At 45.7% G+C, this 22089-nt stretch overlaps 1 protein-coding gene across 1 annotated transcript in view; it reads right to left on the reverse strand.

The window, feature by feature from the left end:
- Syne2 (spectrin repeat containing nuclear envelope protein 2) overlaps positions 1 to 22089 on the reverse strand; it is a 301471-nt gene that overhangs the window by 55784 nt on the left and 223598 nt on the right. The window contains exons 79-90 of the mRNA XM_038337460.1: positions 19190 to 19386; positions 18306 to 18438; positions 16738 to 16920; positions 16152 to 16298; positions 14378 to 14554; positions 12784 to 12939; positions 9756 to 9908; positions 6036 to 6206; positions 5456 to 5586; positions 3704 to 3908; positions 1660 to 1839; positions 741 to 869 (exon numbers count right to left, since the gene is read on the reverse strand). Of these exons, the coding sequence (XP_038193388.1) occupies positions 741 to 869; positions 1660 to 1839; positions 3704 to 3908; positions 5456 to 5586; positions 6036 to 6206; positions 9756 to 9908; positions 12784 to 12939; positions 14378 to 14554; positions 16152 to 16298; positions 16738 to 16920; positions 18306 to 18438; positions 19190 to 19386 (1962 nt within the window). The remainder of the gene's footprint in view (positions 1 to 740; positions 870 to 1659; positions 1840 to 3703; positions 3909 to 5455; positions 5587 to 6035; positions 6207 to 9755; positions 9909 to 12783; positions 12940 to 14377; positions 14555 to 16151; positions 16299 to 16737; positions 16921 to 18305; positions 18439 to 19189; positions 19387 to 22089) is intronic.

Genomic DNA, 22089 nt, shown 5'->3' on the forward strand with positions numbered 1-22089 from the left:
ATTAATTTTAAGAAGCTATTCCAGGAACAGCCTCTAGGTCAACAATATGTCTACAGTATGTTCAGTAAACATTTTCCACAGTATCTGCGCCCTCTCTCGAGCTCCGCTGTCACAGTCTAGGTCAGAACGACGACGTCTTCGGGTTTTAGTTTGTGGCCCACCTTGTCTGGAAAGCAACCACTCAACCCCATCCTTATAGCGCAGAACCCTCATGGGCAATGTGTATGTGGAAGAATGACTGGGCTTAAATACAATTTTGTTTACAAAATTAAAAGGTGGCCTGGGTTTGGACAACATGCTGTCACTGCTAATTCCTCACTAAGGTTATAAATACTGATCTTTGGGCATCTGCAGGGTCCAGGATTCATTAGTTCCTTTGTTTATCTTACGTTAATTATACAAAACTCACTAAGCCCAATTTCAATTGAATATTTTATATTTGATCTTCAAACCAACCCCCAAAATCCAATTAATCACAACAGAGACTTCCTTGAACATATGGGTTCAATGAAGCTGGTTCATAATGGTCTCAAGATAAAAACACCCATGGACAGTACAAACATATTAATAACACAGATATACTAATAATTGATTAGTAAAACAGAGCAGGGATGAAAGGGAAGTGAACGGCTGAGCTCGTGAGCTAGGGTGCGAGCAGATTCTTGCAGTAGTAAATAGCTTATTGTTTTTTAACCCAATGTAAAAGCTAAGCCCTTACGAAAGACACATATTGTCAATACCAGGAATGATCCAGGAACTTCTTCTGTCTCTTCATGGTAAAGTTTATTCAAGTTTTCTTCCTCGTGCATAATAAGATCTTTTAAATAGGCCAGCCGATCCCCAAAATCCTTAAACTGTGCCAGAACAATCTATAAAGAGACATTTTCATCATTAGAATAATTTCAAGACTATGTATGGCAGAATTAGCACAGCATTCCTGGCTGCTGAGAGTTCAAGTTATTTTCCCCTCCAAATTTCACAGAGGTCTGCAAGGGCCCTGGGACTTCATTCTGTGGCTTTGGTTTTCCTGGACCAGTTCCACACAAGGAAGGGAGTATTCTGGTCCCTTTGTACTACTATTTAAGTTTTCTCCTTCCTGATTATATTGAGACAATAGTAGAGATTCATGACTTTCTATATAGTTTGCACTCTACAATGTGGGAAAATAATGGGGATTCCAGCAGCCACACCTGTCTCAATTACTCTACTTGGAAATCCAGATAACAGCCCAGCAATGGTGGTGCACACCTTTAATCCCAGTACTAGGGAGACAGAGGCTGGTAGATCTTTATGAGTTTGAGGTCAGCTTGGTTTACAGAGCTAGTTACAGGATAGCCAGGGCTACACAAAGAACCCTGTCTCAAAAAACCAAAGCAAAGCAAAGCAAACTAAACCAAACCAAAAAATAACCCCCCCAAAGAAATGCAGATAATGAGATCTGAACAGAGTATGAAACATACTCCTTGTTAAATTAACATCGTCGGCAAAGAAGAAATGGCTGTTTAAGAGCTAGCCTTTGCCCATGTGATTAAGCAAGACTATGTTGGGAGGACTTCACTCTACAGCTTCCCTAAGATGCTGTGCACACGGCACAATCGCTTCACACGATTTACAGAGGAGGGTGGCATGCCACTCAAACGGAAGAAGAGCAAGATGAACCTCAAATTCACTGGATTTCGCCAGCAGCATCTTTTCCAGATAGGCAGCTGTCTGGAGGGAGTGCAACTGTCCAGAATGGAGCCCAGGGGTGCTGGGGTCTGCGGGCTGTGGGAGCTGGTCCAGGAGGGTGGAGTTTGCAAGGAAGGCCTCTTTCGTCTCCAGCACATCGTGTTGCAGCTCCTGGGGAAGGAGAAAGGACAACAAAATGCTGACTCCCCCCAGTCCATGGTCCCCAGCCCCTGCCACTGTGCTTCTATAAATTTGGTGTGGCTGCTACTGTCTATTTTAAATAGCAGAAACACTTAAGTTTTTCTGAAGATGATGTATCTTCCTGGTGCCCCTCTGAAATTTGGCAGTTTAGAGACGAATCTCTCATTCCTACCAGGGACCGTTCCAGGTCCCAACGGCTGAAGACTAACCAAGATGACTTGTGTGCTTTGTGTTTCTAATTATCCAGCTCTTGAGGGATGGACTCTCAAATCAGCTCAAGAATCACTACAGGCTGTCCCTTGCTGGTGACGATATACCCCAATACAAATAGATGCATGTAGCATCTGCAGCGGCTCTCTAAGAAGGCAGACAGCAGGCTACTCTAAATCTGTTGCTCATTTTTGATTTGATCTAGGTCACATGATATGAAACACATCTTGCTAGCTAAGTTACATACTGTGGCACATTCACCTTCGGGGTTCCCCTTCATAGCCCTGGAAAGATAGCACAGTTGAAACTGCTCTGCTCTTATAGCCTAAAACCATGACCCCCCTCCCCCCCAAAACCCATCCTCACACGGCACCAAGTCCAGGTTTGCTATTTCTGATACATGTGAGGGCATGAGTGAGTGTTTGAGCTGTCCACCTTGTTTATTATATTTTGAGTCACAGTCTCTTTGCCGGCCGAGGCTCACTGACTTGGCTAAGCTGACTGACCAGTGAGCCCTGCTGCGTCCACCTCCACAGGGCGGGGATTTCAGTAGCCACACTTAGCTTTGGACACAGCATTGAATTCAGGTCCTCATGCTTGTGACAAGTATTTTATCCACTGAGCCATATCCCCAACTCTCCTTCTCTTCCTCCTCACCACCAGCACCACCACCACCAACACTTTGTTTCAAATTATAATGTGTTGTGCTGGCTAGTGTTCTGTCAATTTGACACAAGCTAGACTCATTTGGGAAGCAGGAACCTCAACTGAGAAAAGTGCCCTCACTACACTGGCCTGTGGGAAAGCTTGTAGGACATTTTCTTAATTAATGACCGATATGAGTGGGCCCAGTTCACTATGGGTAGTGCCACCCCGTGGTTATACATGACAGGTCGAGCAAGTCATGAAGAGCAAGCCAGTAAGCAGCGTGCCTCCATGCCTCTGCTTCAATATTTGCCCCGCCCTGAGTTCCTGCTATCCCCTCCTCGGATAATGGGCTGTAATATGTATCTATAAGCTGAAATAAACCCCTTTGTTCCCAAGTTGCTTTCGGTCATGGTGTTTTATCACAGCAATAGAAACCTTAGTTAAGATATGCACAAACGTTCATGTGTGTGTATGCGCACCTATGTAGAGGTACTCATGGGAGCCAAAAGAAGGTGTCTGATCCCATAGAACTGGTGTTACTGGTGACTGAGCTACCCAGTATGGATGCTGAGAGACAGACAGGTTCTCTGGAGAAGCAGTACTTGTTCGTAACTGCTGGGCCATCTCTCTAGCCCCACCCACCCACCCAGGATTATTTTTAAAGTCAAGAGATTCTTTCATGACCACAACCGGGTGAGGCACCCTGGCTTCTATTTCGAATTTTGTACGCGGCTTTTGTTTAGGGGCTTAACTGCTAGAATGGAAGTGTGAACTTGGAAAGGGGTGGTGGCAGGACCCCCTCGACCCGTCTGCCGTCTCACTCTTCCAACCTCACGTTGCATCTCACCTGTGTCCGACACAGCCAGCTCAGGACACCTGTCTGACTACTTCTCTGTCCCTGTGGTCGGTCTCATCCCAAGGTCATGGCCACCCCTTAGGAAACCTGTCTTGTTGGCCGATGTGGCTCTGTACCCACCTTTATGTCCTGCAGGGCGGGGGGCAGGATGTCTGCCAGGTTGTTTCCTGACATATTGATGCTGGCAAGCTGTTGGAACTTGGCTTCCTGCTGCTGTAGCCGGGCTGTGGCTTCTGTGTGAGCACCGTGAGAAGCCTTCCAGAGCTGCAGCTGACTTCGGGCCTCCTGCAACTGGTCTGCGAGGTCCTGGTTCACCCGGGCCCACCTGCCAGAGTAAAGTTAACAACGCAACCCTCATTCTATCTTCCCAGTTAGCAGAATTATATACAAACACTATACCAGAGAGTTAAAAGGAGAGAGACTCCTATTTTTATTTTGTTTTGAGATAGTCTCTCTATATTGCCTAGTCACTATTATAGACTAGGCTGGCCTCCAACTCAGAGATCCACCTGCCTCTGCCTTCTGAGTGCTGGGATTAAAGGTGTGGGCCACCATGCCTGGCTTTTAAAAAGGTCTTTCTTTTTTAAAAATATTTATTTATTATGTATACAATATTCTGTCTGCATGTATGCCTGCAGGCCAGAAGAGGGCACCAGACCTCATTAAAGATGGTTGTGAGCCACCATGTGGTTGCTGAGAATTGAACTCAGGACCTCTGGAAGAGCAGGCAATGTTCTTAACCTCTGAGCCATCTCTCCAGCCCTAAAAAGGTCTTTCTTGTGTCAAACAAATTTACTGTGCAACTATAGAAATAATATTCCTTATTTTTGACTTAAAATAAAGGAAAAAAATTATTCCATTTACAGACTTTTTATCTTGTTTGTTTTCATTTACTTAAAAAAGTTTTCCATGTTATTAATAAAAAAAAAAGCAATAGAAAAGGCTAGCCAGGTGTAGGCTCATGATTGTAATCTCATCACTTAGCTTGATTCAGGAAAATCATTACAAGTTTTAAGCCAGCTAGGAATATACAGTGAGCTTTAGGTCAGCTCACAACTGAATGAGATTCTGCCGGGAGGGAGAAGATTGGGGGGAGAATGGGGGAGGAGAAAAACCATTTTTAAATGGTTGTACAAAACATTCTGCAGATTATTTGTTGCACTTATGTGAATGGGGCCGGCGACGTAGCTCAGCGGTAGAGCATTGGCGCAGCACAGACCAAGCCCTGGATCCAATTCCCAGCAACTCAAACAGCAGAAAACACCTCCAAAAAGAATGACCTCGTATGCTCAGCAACGCGAATCCTTTAATAGCAAAAGTCTATGTAGTGAGGGGGCCCTGAAGCCAAATGCGAAGCTTGGTACGTTACTGTCCTCCTTCAGTGGGGATGCGACGGAGACCTGAGGATGCCACATCAGGGCATGGAATTTGCTGTCCTGTATTCAATACTTTATTGAAAGCCAGTTGGCTGAAGCAATGGGGTGTGAACGAAGGAAGGATTGGAAGCAGCCTAGCTTCTCCACGTTGCCTCAGGGAAACTAAGTCACTTTCTAAGGGATGTTTTGACCACGCCCATCCTACCTTACCCTACAGACTCCCGGCTCCCCAGTGTTCCTGATGCGGATTTGGGGGTTCCCGAGACCAAACCTTGCGTTCAGAGGATGCATTCTCGAAGTGGCTGCATTAGGGCGTGTCTAGCTCCGTTATCCAAATGCTGTATGAGGCACACTACAGCTCTCCTGACGTTGAACCTTACACGATGAACTACACCCTCTAAAGCAGAGCCACAGATGATACTAGCCATCTTGGAGGAGTGAGAAGCCTTTAGAAGGTCTAAGGGTTAAGACAGCTGGTTGATCTTTCTGTGCGTACCTTGAATGAGCATCTTGGCATTTCTCTTTCATTATTCCAGCAATGGAAGGGCAGGAATCTTCGAGTCTGCCAATAACTTCCTGCAGCTTCTCCCAGCTCCCTTCCCTGCTCTCAGCTTCATCCTGAAGGGCCTGAGGATACAGAAAATGGTCAAGTTCAGATGCTCTGACCGTCCCCCTGGAAGGTAATGGTTTCCTGGCCCATGCTGCTACACAGTAATGACACAAACACGTAGACCTTACAGGACGGTGACACACGACCAGGAATGGGAAGGACTGGCAAGGCCTTCCTTCCTCAAGGCTGAACTCAGAGTACTAAGTTATTAAACACACGACACTTGTCCATACATGCAATTTCACAAACCGTGAAAGGAAACAGACACAAAAAATTCAGTATATAATTCCTGCGGCTCACAGGCCTAATTTTAAATAAAATTCTAAGATATGCTTTTGGTACCTCTAGTTAAAGCACCACTTTTTGCTTCTCTGAGAACAGCACTGAAGCACCTGCATTCATTACTATGCTCGCTTTCACCTTCAACTTTTACCCACAATACCTCTGGCCACACTGTTTGACTTACCTGAAGGCTCTGCACCTGGCAGTCCAAGGCCTCCATTGACAAAATGGCAGGCTTGCTGTGCTCCATAGAGTATGCCAGCTGGATTGTCGCCACATTGGCCTCATCGTAGAGCTTGTCAAAGGCCTTCCACTCCTGCAGCGCTGACTGCGTGGAGGCCCTGAGCCGATGGACCTACGGGGAGAGCAGAAACCCTGACACCCAGCTTTCCTAAGACAGCCCCTCACTGTGTTTCCTCCCAAGGAATCGACGACTGTACCCATCGTTGGCATTTCAACTTGAAAAGTCCTGGCAATCTCCACTAACTTGTTGAAGGTGGGAAGGTTAAGGCTCACCCAGATCTCAGAGATGGCTGTTTTAGTATGGGTTAATGGGAAAAAGCCCCAAGATCACGAGGTTCATGACAGACCCAGGGAAAGACGCCAGGCAAGAAAGAATCCTCGGAGTGCTGGAATCAACCAGTCTGCCAGCCTTCTGGCTTTGGGCAAATTAGTTCATGTTGCTATGGGTTTCTTCATCCACAAAGCAAGTTAACTAACAAAACAGACAAAATAAACACACATACCCACCCCCCAAGAGGGCTTGGGGAAAATCTCTACAACTGTAAAGCACTATAAAAGTGTGAGATGCCAAGGTGACGTCTGAACTTAGGTGTGATTACTGCAAAGTCAGCACAAGCTGAAGAGAAACACGCAGGAAGCCTGTGCTGGGCTTGCATGAAGGGCAGGCATATTTTATTTACCCACTGGTACGTTTTGGCGACACGCATTGAGCATTTTGGTACTTAGAGAAAATAATCACTGAAGCAACATGGGGGTGTGTGCCTGTAATCCCCACACTTGGAAGGCGGACGCAGGAAGAGCATATGCCCAGGCCCGGGCGACAGGATAAATTCCAGGCCAGCCTGAAGCACAGAAAAATTAAAGTGTCATGAGATGGTTTAGCAGGAAAGGTGCTTGTAAACAGCTCAGGCAGGCATGGAACCTGGGCTCCTCCTGACTTGGCCTTCAGAGTGCTGGGGTCAGAGGTGTGCACCCCCACACTCAGCTTGGATCCCAGAAGACACTGTGGATCCGAGGGGCAAGAGAAGAAATTCATTAAGGGAGGCTCATCAGGGTAGAAGGAAGAGGCAAGAATATATTCAAATGCGAGAGCTTGGCTTAGCTGGTAGAGTGCCATCCACTGAGCACCGCGATAGCATCAAAAGTAGAAAGGGGTCAGTTTGTGTCAGCTTTCCTATTTGCTAGACCGGAAAACTGGCTTAGGGAGGTAACCTGCTGGAGACACAGGCAGGAAAATGTGGCCATCATTGCAGTCAGACAGCGACTGCTGGAGTGGCAACCGTGTATCTTCATGACCAGACAGCGACTGCTGGAGTCGCAACCGTGTATCTTCATGACCAGACAGCGACTGCTGGAGTCGCAACCGTGTATTTTCATGACCACCTTCTCTTAACATGGGTTCTGGAGATCAAACTCAAGTCCTCATATCTGTCCCTTCCCCAGCTGAGCCATCTCTCCAGCCCACTTTCTGCATCCTTAAAAGTGATGCTTTACCAAGATGAAATTCACGTATCATATAATTTACCTATTTAAAAAGTAAAATCTTACAAATGGAGTTTAGAACGCATTCTTTTCTCCAAAACGAAACATCATGTCCATTTAGAAGTCATTGCTCCTTGTCTAGCCACAAGTCTACTTTCTGTCTCCATAGACTTGTCTTACTAGATACGTCATATAAACAGACCCATTCCTGGTCTTTGGGGACTGTCTTCTCCTAACTTTAAAGTCCATTAATAGAGAATACAAAACTGCTGCCTCAGAAATCTCAACAATATCCCTCAAAACAGATACACCCACTGCGTTTTACTAATACATCCATGGTTGGGTAGATAATGGGTTGTTACCATCCGGGGCTATCAGGACCAGGCTGCTGTAAACATTTGCACCTAGGTGGATAGCAGAGTCATCTGGTGACTCTGTCTAACCGTCAAGGAACTGCCAGGCTATTCTCCAATGCAGTCGGACCTCTTTAAACCTGCAGGCAATGAACGCCTTGCTGCCTCTGTCTTTATTGTCGCCAACTGCATGGGCATGACTTGCATTTATTTCATCATGGCTTTCATTTTTGTGTTCCCTTGATGGCAACCGACATGCTTATTAGCCATTCACGCCATCTGTGCCGAGACGTCCATCCAAACAACCTCTCCAAGTTCCTCGTTTGATCCTCTACCCTTTTATTACTGCCCTGGAACTCATATTACCGTACATTCAAGCCCCTTAGGGAAGATGCACCCGCAAATACTTCCCCCATCCTCGAGGGCAGGAACCCACTATTTCTCTTACTCCTGGTGGTAACCTAAACAAACAAGATCAACAAATCACTGAGTGAGCTCATTCCCAGGTCTCCCCACCCAGTAGCTTTTCTTTTCGCCTCTCAGTGATGCTCTCCAAAAGGACAAAGCGATCATTTTTGATAAAGTCCAGCTTATTTTCCCCTCTCTGGCTGTTTATGTTTCTAGCGTCCTATCTAGAAGGCCAGTCGCGAACACTTCAGTTGCTTTTAAAAGAGCTTTACAGTTGTGACTCTTACGTTTATAGCTGGTTTGTTTCAAGTGAAATTTTGTATGAGTCACCATTACGCTACCCTTTTCCATGCTAATATCTGGGTGCCCCAGTGGCACACAGTGAAAAAACTCCCCCTTCTCCCTATGAATTAGCTTGGCATTTTTGTTGAAAGATCAACCGAAAGTTTATTTATTTATTTGGACTCTTGCATTTATCCGTGTCTCTCCTATGATCTTGATATCTGCATGCTTTATATACACTATCTTAATTCAATTTCTCCTCTGTATTTTTATTACATTATATATTCATTACATTGCTGTTATCTGTTCATGTGTATTTCCTGCACTGGCTGAGCTCCTTGGGGGTATGATTCCATTATTTTCTGCTTTCTCTTAACTCTTGATGGCGAGCAGAATAACTCAAACAAACAGGATTGACAAATGACTCAGGGAGCTCATCCCTATTTTCCCAGAGTCCCAGGGAAGGGATGATGCTGCAGGTTGCCTAGGGATTTCAGTCACACAGCTTGTTCCCAATTCCCTCTAGGAGCAATGGTTGAAAGCAGATTTTAGTACATGGCGTATATACCCAGTGAGGATTCTGGAGGAAACACAAACACATGATAATTGGCTGGCTTTCAGAGCATCCTCCCTGGGTGGGAGGGAAATGCCCTTGGCCAATCTCAGCTTTCTCTTCCGGTGCTCTTCTTTGGGGGGGCATCTCCCTTCTCTCTGCCCACTTCTGGTGCTCTCCCTTAGCCCACCCTGCCCCCAACTCCCAAGGCTAAGCAATATGGACCCCTCCCTTCCTGCTTGCTTCACCTCCTACACGCTTCCTCCTAACTGCTGCCGTGGAGCTGACCTGGAAACACTGCCAGATGTTCAGCTGGTCTGAGAGATGGAGACATTTATGCTTGCCTGAGTACGTTAGACAAAACAAAGATAGCCAAGAGGGTTTCCTGCCTGATAGTGCCCCCATCATGATCTATGGCTTTGCCACCAATTATTTAGGGCATGAAATAAGACTTGAAACGCCTCTTTCCGCTTCAATGTCTCTCAGCAGCTCTCTGGTTTTTTTTAACAGGGGGCAAATTTCTGCAATAAAAGAACAGTAACAAACAAAAGACTGTCTGAGGAGACTGAGTGATGGCTCTTACCTGGCTGGTCACATTACTCTTCTTTTGAAACAGCTCATCAACCCCAGACGCCATGTCTTCTAACAGCGGCATGTCTCCCCCCTCCAGAGTCAGCGGGTTTTCTCTCAGCTCATCCAGTGCTTTAGATTTCACGGCAAGTTGATTTTCTATGTCCTGGACAACACACACACACACACACACACACACAAGTGTGATACTACAGAACAATAAACAAACAGGAGTTTACTCTTCTCAAGTAAAAACTGCCGGTGGCGCACACATGGAGCACCCGCAACATACGTAACACCCGCAGCAGCGGCATTATAAACATACTTCCCTTTGTAAGACAGGGCCTTTGTCATGTAGCCCCAGGTTGGCCTCAAGTTCACGAACCTCCTGCGTCAGCCTCCTGAGTGCTGGGGTTATAGGCACGAGCCATCACAGCCAGCCTCACAGATATTTTTAACTCAACTTTATATTCTATATTTTAGGAGAGTCTAGGGAACAGGTTGTTGGCACAGTGTGGAAGTCATGCGGGACAGATCTTTGTAAGACAACTTCCCATGCTAGCACTGTGGCCCAAGTCATCAAACCCCAAGTCCCCATTTCCTTAGCACCCAGGGCATTCATAGCTTGAATTTAATGAAACCACAAGCCAGAAGAAGGCGCTTGCACACCGTCAAGCAGCACGTAAACGGCAGGAGCACGGTTCCTGCCTCTTCAGTTGCTTAACAACTTGCGGACTTTTTGTATCTGCATCTATTCAGGCACTCATAAAGCCACCCAACCGGCTCTGTTCCTTATAGCCTTCTTCCCTGAAGCCTAGAAAGCTCTCTACAAACACAACAGAACATAGACCCAGCAGTGTACACCAGCTGACGGAGGCCCGCAGCTGGGGACGGTGGTGCATCGCACAAAGGTGAGGCAGGAGGATTGCTATGAGTTTGGGGCTAGTCTGGTATATATAGTGAGATCCACAAAGGTGATTCTCATGTTTGGGAGTGGGCCTGGACAGCCAGGGCACGAAGTGACAGAAACTCTGGTCTATGTAGTCTTCCACCCCAGCACATGACTGGACCCTTCGCTTCACCAACACCCTGTACGCCAGTGCACCGTGGAGTTCTTGCTGGCAAGGGGCTGCGTTTCTCACCTGTAGCTCTGCAGACAAAGTAGTACCTCTGAAGCCGGCTTTGCCAGCAGGACTCACGGAGTGCCACCCTGCTCACCCCTCCTCCACTCCTGCCCAGGAGCCACACTTGTGTCCTTGAAGGGCAATCAGAAGCTAGTGTTTTCCTCTGTAATGTGATGCCTTGAAATGCGTTTGAAAATGCTGAATCGCTGTGTCCTTCAAATTTCTAATCATCATCCATAAGATTTCTAAAAGTAACTTCCAGCCACTCGCCATGTTTCCTCTACAGTGCGAGGACGTTTCTTTAAGAGGACTATTTAGCAGGGAGTTGAAAGGAAGTATCAACACACAAACACCACACCTACCCCAGACCACAACCGATAGTGGAAATAATAAGCTTGGTGGTACTAGCACACGAACCCTCCCCCACAAGCATCTGCTCTTGCTTCTCCTCCTTGAAATAGCATGGACTGGGCCCAGCCGTCCTGCGGCCCACCCTTGTCACACTGGAACCTCCTGTTACTTTAGCTACGCCAGCTCCCACCTCACCCGAACGTTAATCATCTTCCTTTAAATCCTGGTTTGCAGCACGAAACATTAGGTGAAATGAAGAGACTTGCTAATTACAGAGCTTCCCCAGAAGCTAACTCCTGCTTGTCTGTGAGAAACAGTGTTAAATACCTTTGAAATCTCCCAATTCCCAAGGCTGGAGAGACAGCTCAGATGTTGAGAGTGCCCACTGCTCTGGCAAAGAACCCTATAGTGTGATTCTCGTCACCCAGGGGGAGTAAATCCAGCTCTAGTTGGTATCAGATGCTGCTGGCCTCCCAGGCACAAGCATACACACACACACACACACACACACACACACACACACACACAATTAAAAAATCATAAAACCAATTTATGGAAGACTTCCTTAGGTCAGTACTTTGCGACTCCTGGCAGCTTCCTTCAGAAGAATGCTGAGCCCCCGGCAGATGCTAAGGTAGAGAGGAGAGTGGGAGTGGAAACAGGAAGTGGCCATCCAAAAGGACCTCCTATTTGCTGCTCTTTTTACTTCATGAAGGGAGCTGTCAATAACCTCAGAAGAACAGGACTTTGCCCCAACTTTCCAGCCCCAGAAGAGGCTAGTGGGGAGCCTTCCCACAGCAAAGGCAGAGGCAGCACTGGTGCCCTCTGCAGCCATGGTGACAAGTGGCATGTGACTGGGGTGTGACTAGCTCTGGCTGTGCTTCCCAGGATGGGTCCACACCTTGGCGAGAGTTTCGAGGGCGGCGTGACCTGGCCAATGGATAACGCCCTTATACCCAAGTGAGACTGGCTCCAGGGGACAAGTGGTCCCTCTAGACCACTGTACACAACAGGTGGCAGAAAATGATCTTCTTTGGGCAAAGTGCAGAAGGCAAGACTAAGCATAAAGGAAACGTAAGAGTCATTTTGCCAACGCTGGGCAAAATAATAAAAAAAATGAAGATGGGAAGGCATGGAAGCCAAAGTTCCCCGGAAATGTTTCCTTTCCTTAGAAGTGACGTTCGAACCTCATAAAAAGCAACAAAGACCACGCAAGGGCCTTCTGCCTATGACTGAAAAAGTATCATTTTACAATTATTTAAAACGCATGGACTCTTGTCTAATTTATACAAGATGGTAAGTATGGTCATGCACCATACGTGTGGCAGCAATCCCATACTGCCCGGGCGTGTAGTAGGCAACCCCATCCTAGGTTTCTGTGAGTAGAGGCTGGGACAGCGTTGGCCAACCATGGACCTCTCGGACGTGTCCCTGTCACTAAGCAACGCATCACTGAGTGCGCAGGGGAGCGTCTCCAGGAACTACAGCGTCTTTCCTCTTCCTCAGGACAGGTGTGGACACTGTGCGGCCCAGACACCGGGTGGGCAGGATGCTGCCCCTCCTCACCTGGCAGTCCAGGAGCAGCTTCTCCATGGAGACGGCACTTTCAGGTTTCTGGAGGATCTTCAACTTCTCTTCCTGTGCCTCCAACCAGCTGTTCAAATTCTGTATTTTGTTTTCATTCTCGGTGATACTTTCCAGAAGTTGTTCCAAATGTTGTATCTGTATGTGATGGAGAAAAATATTATGAAAATTTATATTCATCTCTCTTCTTAAAAAAGTGTGATAGTTTGCATGGGAATATCCCCCATAGGCTCTGGCATTTGTACACCTCGCTCCGAGATGGTGGAGCGGTTCTGGGAGATTTAAGCGGTGTGGTCTTGCTAGAGGAGCGGGCTTTGAGACTATACAGCCTCATCCTACTTCCAGTCTGCTCTCTTTGCTCCTGGCATGCTGTTAAAAACGTGGTCTCTCAAACTGAGTGGCCATGGTGCACGCCTTTAATTCCAGCACTCAGGAGGCAGAGGCAGGCAGATTTCACACTACAGAGAGAGTTTCAGAACAGATTTTTTTTTAAAAAAAAAACAAAACATTCCCAAGATTTTCCAAAGAAATTTTAGGTCATTCCGACATCAACAGTGTACCTTTGGGTTTTATTTTGCTAAAACATTTCTAACTTATTAGCTATATACCCTGTAGTGTTTGTTTTGGGTGTCTGAGGATTAAAATGGATACATTTATGGATGAACAGAAATGGATGAACAGAAATTATAAGGTTAATTATAAGAGAGAGTAAAAACCAAGCCTAAGCAAAGGCCAAGCTTTCATTATTAATAGTAAGTCTCCATGTGACTTGTGAGCTGGTGGCCCAAAGGAAAGTTCAGCTTATGTTTATATATTAACTAGATTTCTTCCTTTTTTTTCTTTTGACTTTTCGAGACAGGGCTTCTCTGTGGAACAGTCCTGGCTGTACCAGAACTCACTCTGTAGACCAAGTTGGCCTCAAACTCACAGAGATCCTCCTGCCTCTGCCTCCTGTGCGCTGGGATTAAAGGCGTGCGCCACCACCATCTGGCTTAACCAGAATTTCTGATTTTGAGAACTATCTTGTTCAAATTGTTCATCTATTCATGTACTTGAAAATTTAAATATGAATCTTAATTAAATAAATACACTTGCGTGCTTTTATTTTAATACAGAAAAGATGGGATATTTGTTACTATGGATATTAAATACTTTTCTCATTTCCAAGTTTTCTCCACATTTCATGACTGGCGCAGTAGAAACTCGCCATGCGCATTTCTTTCTCTTTTTTTCCTGTTCAGTCATCTCAAAGATGAAATTGCTTTGTCCTTTTGAACATGTTTCCACAGAAAATGTCAAACTCTCTGACCTTTTGGTGGCCTGTCATATTCCTTTTCACTTGCCCAACTTAATTTCCACAGGAAATCTCAACAGAACCGCGAGGGTCACTCTCCTCCTCTGTTGCGTGCACCCACGGGAAACGCGCTAAAGCGCAGGGGTTTTGCAGGGGCTGCAACTGGGGCGGTTAGGAGGCTTCAGACTGCGGATCAGCTTTCCGAAGAGCTCGTAGGAGTTCTCAGCAGGGGGTGTTTTGCAAGGACGACATCAAGCATCCAAGGCTGACTACAGGACACACCTTTTTATTCAGGGTTCCGTGCACTCGGTGCCACTGGCGGTTCATCTCCCCCAGGTGCTCCGCAAACTCCGTCCTTTCATAGCGCTTGCTTTCGACGTTGCAGGTGCTTAGCTGAAGTAGTGACTGGTTAACAAAGTCGACTATCCACTGCTTGTAGTCCATCTCCATTCTGAACTCCTAAAACACACGGACAAGCAAAATGAAACACCACTGTCAGAGTGGAAGGCCATCAGACAAACTGGATTTTTCTTATGGCTGGGCTCTAGGGGGCGCTAAATTCCTGCCCATTAATCCCACCGTCGGAAGCACCTCCCACTTTCCCCACCTTCCACGGGGGCAGAGTGGTTGCTTTATAGGCAACACATTCTTAGGCACAGCAAGACTCCCTTCCCTTCCGAACACATTGGAAACTGCACCACATAATGGGAGCTGCTCTCTGTACACGGCTAGCAGGTCTCTGGTCTGACAAAGGGATCCTGTGAGAAGTTGCCTGAGAGTTATGTGAGATTCTGAGCCATTTGACAACTCAAGGAACAACAGGACAGAAAGCAAAATGGTCTGTCACACCTACAGGGAACCTGGCCAACTTAGGCAGCTGTACTATCCCTTGGAGACAATGGCCTTCTATGGCTATTTTGTTCTATCATGCCTTTAAGCTCTACCCTGATCCTAAACCCACCAAGGGTAACTATGTATCCGTCAAGCCTATCATCTGTTGGGTTTTACTCAAGAAAGTTTTAGCTCTGCTAATGGAGACAGCCAGGAAGAAGCAAGTAGAATGTTCTAGTAACTGTAGTTTATGCAGACCTTTTGAAGATGCTACTAGGCACTCAAGCTAAGATGTGATGGTAGATAAATACCAAATCAGGCCAGATATGGTGATATACACCTTTAATCCCAATACTTGGGAGGTAGAAGCAGACAGATCTTTAGGATCTGGTTTACATAAGCAAGTTCCAGGTCACCGAGGGCTACAGTGAGACCTGATCTTGCAAAGAAGAAAAAAAAAATTCTGCTACACTCATTCTTGGTCATTGATTCATCTTCTACCTTTCAGACACTAGCTCCATTCACTGCCAGCTCTTTGAAGGCCACGCCCAGGCGCCTCATTTACCTGCCTGGCACACTCCTTGGCACACACGATTGTATCTTGTTATATGCTAATGAAATCTACTCAAAATTCAGATCTAGTGTAGAAGGACATCAACTTTTTTCTTCCTCAAGGACATTTATTGGTGACCACTGCAAGCCAAACAAGGCAGGGAAACAGGGATGTAGCTAAGTGGTGGTAACAGCATTGGAGCTAGAGAAAGGGTCACAGAGACAAGTCTGGCAGATTCATCTAATAGGCCAAGGAGACCTGGGGCGGAAGAGCCACTGAAGTCATATGTGAGCCGAGCCTTGAAAGGTGGTTCAGAGTGTGTGTAAAGCGGGCAGTGACATTTCAGACAGCAGGGGCAGTGTGTACCCAGCACATGTGTGTATGTATGTGTATGTGTGTGGGGGGGGGTAGGTGGGTGGGAGAGTGCCAGAAGCAGGCAAGGCACCCAAACTGGATTTGGTGCTGATGTGGTGCGTGAAAAGATGAACTCAGGGAGTCCATTAAGAACTTGGATTGTCCTCCCTGGAGTAATTGCCACTCCCTTCCCTTCCAGCCTCCTTCCGGTCTGTTTCTCTTGATCCTATCTCACAGGTCTCTCGAGCCCGCCTTTCCCCTCTAAGTGACGTGCTTCCGTATTCAGTGAAAAGGCCTTAGCCCCTGCTGTATGATTACCTTGAGCTTCTGCAGACGATTTTTGACTCGAGCCGCAGAACGCTGAGAGAGCTCAGTGTCCTCGCCTGCAGCCTGAGGCTCCACGGCGTTCATCCAGCTGATCATCTCCGAGATGGCGCTGCGAGAAGGCAGTTTCTCCATCTGAAGCTGCAAGGGCAGAATGAATTCCATTTAATTACCTGCCGTTAACTGGATGGATCAGAGCATCACTAAGGAAGACACCTGCTTTCATAGACGGTCTTGTGACATGATTATGCAGATTAGCCATGAAGACAAGCCCAGTATTAAAGTTTCAAACAAGCGACCCCTCAAACAATGATAAAGAACCTCCGTATAAGCCAACTCAGTGGCACAGAGACAGCCAAGAAATAAAGAAATTAAGCTTGATTTCTCTCGTAAGAAAGATCTCATTGGAGGAGAGTCTAGTAATTAAGACCTATATTCAGTAGCGTGTGTGTGTGTGTGTGTGTGTGTGTGTGTATTGGGGGCTAGGCAGTGTCAAAGAAAACGACTGAGTTAGAAAAAATTTTAAGAGTTGTGAGCTAACAAGTGTGTGCTAATTTAAACGTTGGGTTTAAACACTCGCCTGGTGAAGTTTCTCTTGAATGTCTGGAAGCTGAGTTATCAGCATTGTCCACTTCTGCTCGAACTGCGCTAGAGCGGATCTCAGCGTGGCTGTGTCAGCCTCCTTCAGGTGGAGAAGCTGGTTCCCAGTGCTCAGCACCGCAGACTTCAGAGACGACTTCTCATCAACTTCCTTGGAAAATTCCTAGAGGAAAAGTTTCCTAAGATCGGGTGCTTTCAAAACCTAAGTACAGTCAGAGTAACTGTCTGCACTACCAAACTGAAAACAGTAAATGTCTACACACACACACACACACACACACACACACACACACACACACACACACACTTTACCTACAGAATGCTGGGTACCATTCCAGGCATCACAGATGCACTGGAGAACAAAGCACATGGAATCTCCAGCTCCTCTCAATCCAGAGGATTCATATTCTTAAAAATAGATAAGTTCAGCCTGGAGAGATGACTCAGTGATTAGAAACACTCGTGACTTTTTACAGGTTCAGGTCCTAGTACCCACGTGGTGGCTAACAACCATCTGTAATTACAGCTCCAGGGGATTTGGTGTCTTCTTCTGACCTCCAAAATATCAGGGGCGCGCGCGCGCGCGCGCACACGCGCACACACACACACACACACACACGGTGCACATCCATACATGCAGACAAAACACTCATACACATGAAATTAGATTAGACACATTCAACAGCCAATTTGGCAAGAAACTGTGGAACCCAATACACAGTCCATATTAAGTTAATTACTTGAAATAAATTTTCAAAGAAGATATTTGAAATCTTTCCTACGTATAGGTTCTTTCAAGAGCATTGAAAAAAAACTTATATTTTAATATCAAAGTAAGTAGCCATAGCTATAAAACAGAAGAGAGTAAAGACCAAGGGAAAATATTTCATATGTACTAAAAATTAATATAGATCCTATGCATAATTTTCTCTATTAGGAGGTTGAATCTCAGTGCCTGCACACTTGTTAGGTGAGTGTTCCATCCCTGAGCTACATCTTTGACCTGTAAATTCATTTTGTTATGAAAGAAAACTCCCCGTGGTCAAAATAATAAAACCTGAAACATGAAAAGAGAATTCTCACAGGAACTTAAAATCACACATCTGTTAATTCCATGAAATAATTATCCTAGAGGAAGGTAGTTTGAGGATTGTCTATTTTTTTATTATTAATAACATATCGCCGGGTGGTGGTGGCGCACGCCTTTAATCCCAGCACTTGGGAGGCAGAGGCAGGCGGATCTCTGTGAGTTCAAGACCAGCCTGGTCTACAAGAGCTAGTTCCAGGACAGGCTCTAAAGCCACAGAGAAACCCTGTCTTGAAAAACCAAAAAAAAAAAAAAATAATAATAATAAGATATGCCAGGTTTGAGCAAGCTTTACATTTACATACATACTATAGCCCATTAAACAGTAGCAGATAGCTGTAGGAACACATCTTGCTTGCATGCCTGACCTCTTACCCACAAACGGGAGCAGAGATCATCACAACGACCTCTATATTTTTATTCTTGGTACTTATTTTTGACCGGTAGTGTAAGCAACTTACAAAAAACCTGTCGATGTTGCTTCTGATCGTATCCAGGTCCTGAGACACGTTGAGGGACTGTTCTTTCCAGTAATTCAACGTTTGCTGAGAAGATTCCAGCCATCTGGTCAGCTCATCCGAATCCCTGCTGTAACTATTGGGGGCAAAGAGAGAATGGAAATTAGAAACTCACTCGGGGGACAACTGGCACCGGTGTGTATAGTTTTTTATCTTTATTGTTAATTTCCACAAATAGCACTACTATTCAGAAATTCATGGCATTTATCAGTATTCTATCATGTCTTATACCATGTCCAAAGCCCAATGGTCGTAGCATTTTCTAGAACTGTCTCCATTAGGGATAATCAAGAAGGAAGAAAGTCTGTCCATCAACCATGACAGAGATCAGCTTGGCCATCAGTGTTCTCCAGTCCCTTGTTTACAGTGAAAATAAAACTAGCATTTGCCGATGGTGCTCAACAACACACTGCCGTTGGCTGCACGCTGTAATAATTATCGCGTTATCTCATATGATGGAAACAGGCAATAGAGCACCATCGTCCCTGCAGCTTCTCAGCTGGTTTATTAGCTTAGAGCTTCTGAGAGGCAGGGATGAGTCTGAGGCTCAAATGTCTTCTGTTTCCTCTATCGTCCTCTGGTAGTTCAGGGTAACTCCAAGCGAACACAACATGGCCTCCGAAGAAGTCAAAAGACTCAAAGCACCCTATGAGCTAAAATCATTAAATGTTTTTTAAGCTTTTACTTTTTTTTCTCTTTTTCAAGACCAGGTTTCTCACACGGTACAATGTGGCGGACCTCATACAGCCTTGAGTTGACTACAGCGTCTTCCTAGAGTCTTTCTCTAGAGCAGAATGTGAGGCCAGCCGATCTCTAAGGCAGCATACCTGAGGAGATGCTTAAGCAGGGTCTGCAGTCTGTGGAGCTCGTGGTCAATCTTCTTGTTGAGGGACAACCACTTCTCTTCTAGCTTGGTGATCTGGCCCTCCAGCTCAGGACAGCTCACGGATGCCGCCAGCTGTTTGCCTTCATTCAAGGTCTGGCAGAGCCGCGCGTGCTTTCCGTCAATGTTTCTTTTTATTTGCTATAAAAAAAAGTCACAGAATAAATTACTCTTAAGTAAAATCTGCTGATCTAGTCTCTCTCTTTCTTTCTGTTTAGTAACACAGGGTCTTATTATATAGCCCAAGCAAACCTGAACACTCAGCAAGCCTTAGCCTTCCAAATACTGAGATTACAGGCTGGCTCCAAACATCTGGACTAAGGGATCTTTCTGGCTCAGCCTCCTCAGTAGTGGGACCATCGGCACAACCAACCATTCCAGGTTTCGCACGGGCTTGGTTCCATATGCAGATTATTTTTCCCAACTTATTTAATTCTTTAATAATATCATTATCATTTTATGTGTATGGGTGCTTTGCCTGCATACATATCTGTGCCACATACACATGCCTGGTGCCAGAAGAAGGCATTGGGTGCCCTGGAGCTTGAGTTACAACTGGCTGTGGACTGCCATAAGTGCTGGGAATCAAACCCAGGTCATCAGCAGCCAGCGTTCTTAACCACTGAGCTGACCCTTCAGCTGACACAAAGATTATCTTGAAAATCGGGAAATTTTAGACAAAAATTACATAAAATCTAGAAATCAGGATTTCCAGTGTCTCTGTGAACATCATGAGATGTACAAACTCAGGGTCTAGATCCTGGTGTGCATGACCGTCTTAAGAAGGGACCACGATTCGCTGTCCCTCCCGTGTTAGTCCACACTCCCTGCTGCTGAGTCTCACAGACGGAAACTTAGCCGGGAGGGGGATAAACACGAAGATAATTATCTATATCCACCAGACACGCAGAGCAGGGGGAGAACTCATTTGCAGATGCTTTTGACATGAGGACCAAGAGGGAGAAAAGAACTTTCAAATAAATTAAAGCAGCACATTATTAAGCCAACTTCACACGCACGTAAAATAAAATCTTTCAAAATTGCAAATACAGTGACCCCCCCCGAAGAGAACTCTGTCTAACAGCAATTATCACCACAGCTTGGTTCAGCTAATGCCACTTACCTGGTGGCTGTTTAATCTTTAAAAGAAAATTATTACCAAAATAGAACTTTGGCAATTTTCCTATCAAGCTTTCTCAAAAAATGATCACTTTTTCTTCTTTTTTTTTAATTTCTCTTTCTCATATATCCCTTTCCTGGCTATAGGCAAGGATAAAATGTTCAAAATCAATTACAAAATGTGCTGTCATTTTCTAAGCCTTAAGTACTAGTTACTTGGCCATCACAGAACCTCTGAGATGCTCCTTATTGCTGTTTATTAACGTGTCTGTGTGTACATACCACACTTATAGCATCATAAGTTAACATATAGCGCCTGTTCCTTCAGAGAAGGGAGATCAGGGTCCCCTTTACTAGGCTGGCCTTGAATGTAATGATCCTCCTGTCTCCTCCTCTCAAGTGCTAGGATTACTCAGCATGCACTACCATGCCCAGTTTATGTGGCACTAGACATCAAACCCTGGGGGCAGGCTTCATGAATGGCAGGCAATGAATCTACTGAGCTACATCCCTAGTGCCCTCTGAGGGCTCTGGTGCCTTTATTCTAGAGAGTAAAGACATGCTGGCCAGAGGGAGTTCCACACAGCTTCTGAAGACAGAACTGCACAACTATGGTCTGCATTCCATGGCCCAGACTCTACCAAACAACCACACTGGGTGGACACCCAGACCTCTGTGACTCCAAGGGACTATGAATGGCCCAGAGAAGTCCACAGTGAGGTGCGCTTTGAGGGATATAGTATATTTTAGGATGAAGATTTTTTTTCAGGCTGGGCAGTGGTGGTGCACTCCTTTAATCCCAGCACTTGTGAGTCAGTCAGGCAGTTCTCAGTGAGTTCAAGGCCAGCCTGGTCTACAAAGCAAGTTCCAGGACAGCCAGGACTGTTTGTTACACAGAGAAACCCTGACTCAAACAACAAACAAACAAAAATTCGTTCAGAAGGTTTAGAACAATTGTTTCTTTGGATCGGGTAGGAAACTCGCTTGTTATACATACATGAGACCCCCCCCCCCAGCACCCATATAAAAGTAGGTGTGGGCGAATGCACCTGTAACCCCAGCAATGGAGCTGTGGGGAAAGGAAGATGGTCAGCTGAGGCTCACCGGTCATCCAGTGACTGAAACAGCCAGTCCCAGGGTCAAAAACAAGGGTCTGTCAGGCATGGTGGTCCACACGTTTTTAATTATAAATTTTACTTTACATTTATGAATGTTTTGTCTTTCTATCTGTATGTATGGATGTGCACCATGTATATCCCCAGTCGCTTCACAGGCCAGAAGAGGACATCAGATTCCCTTATGCTCCACTTCACCCCAAAAGACCCAGATGTATCTGACTGTGGATCTATATCAAGTACAAATACAGTGTCCCAACCCCAGGAAAATGTCATTCTCTCATACCGCCGTGTGAGATCTCACTGTGTATCTCAGGCAGTCTTCAAAGTCACAGTCCTCTTGTTTCAACCTCTGGAATGTTGGGATTACAGATGTGTGTGTCAACAAACCTAGGCCGAAGACTATCTATACTACTGGAGGCAGGTAACAGAGCTTATGTGTCTCCTAGGCTACGTCCAATCAGAACTATACTGTAAGTATATTTAGACGCGCAGCTTCACACAATTCTTTCTCTTCTCATCTTATTTCTACACTAATAAATAACAAACAGTGACTCTGAGTATTCAGCCATAGATGGGACACTGCTACTCCCACCCCAAGGCTCAGAGA

Source organism: Arvicola amphibius, chromosome 7, assembly GCF_903992535.2.
Source record: "Arvicola amphibius chromosome 7, mArvAmp1.2, whole genome shotgun sequence".
NCBI classification, from domain to species: Eukaryota; Metazoa; Chordata; class Mammalia; order Rodentia; family Cricetidae; genus Arvicola; species Arvicola amphibius.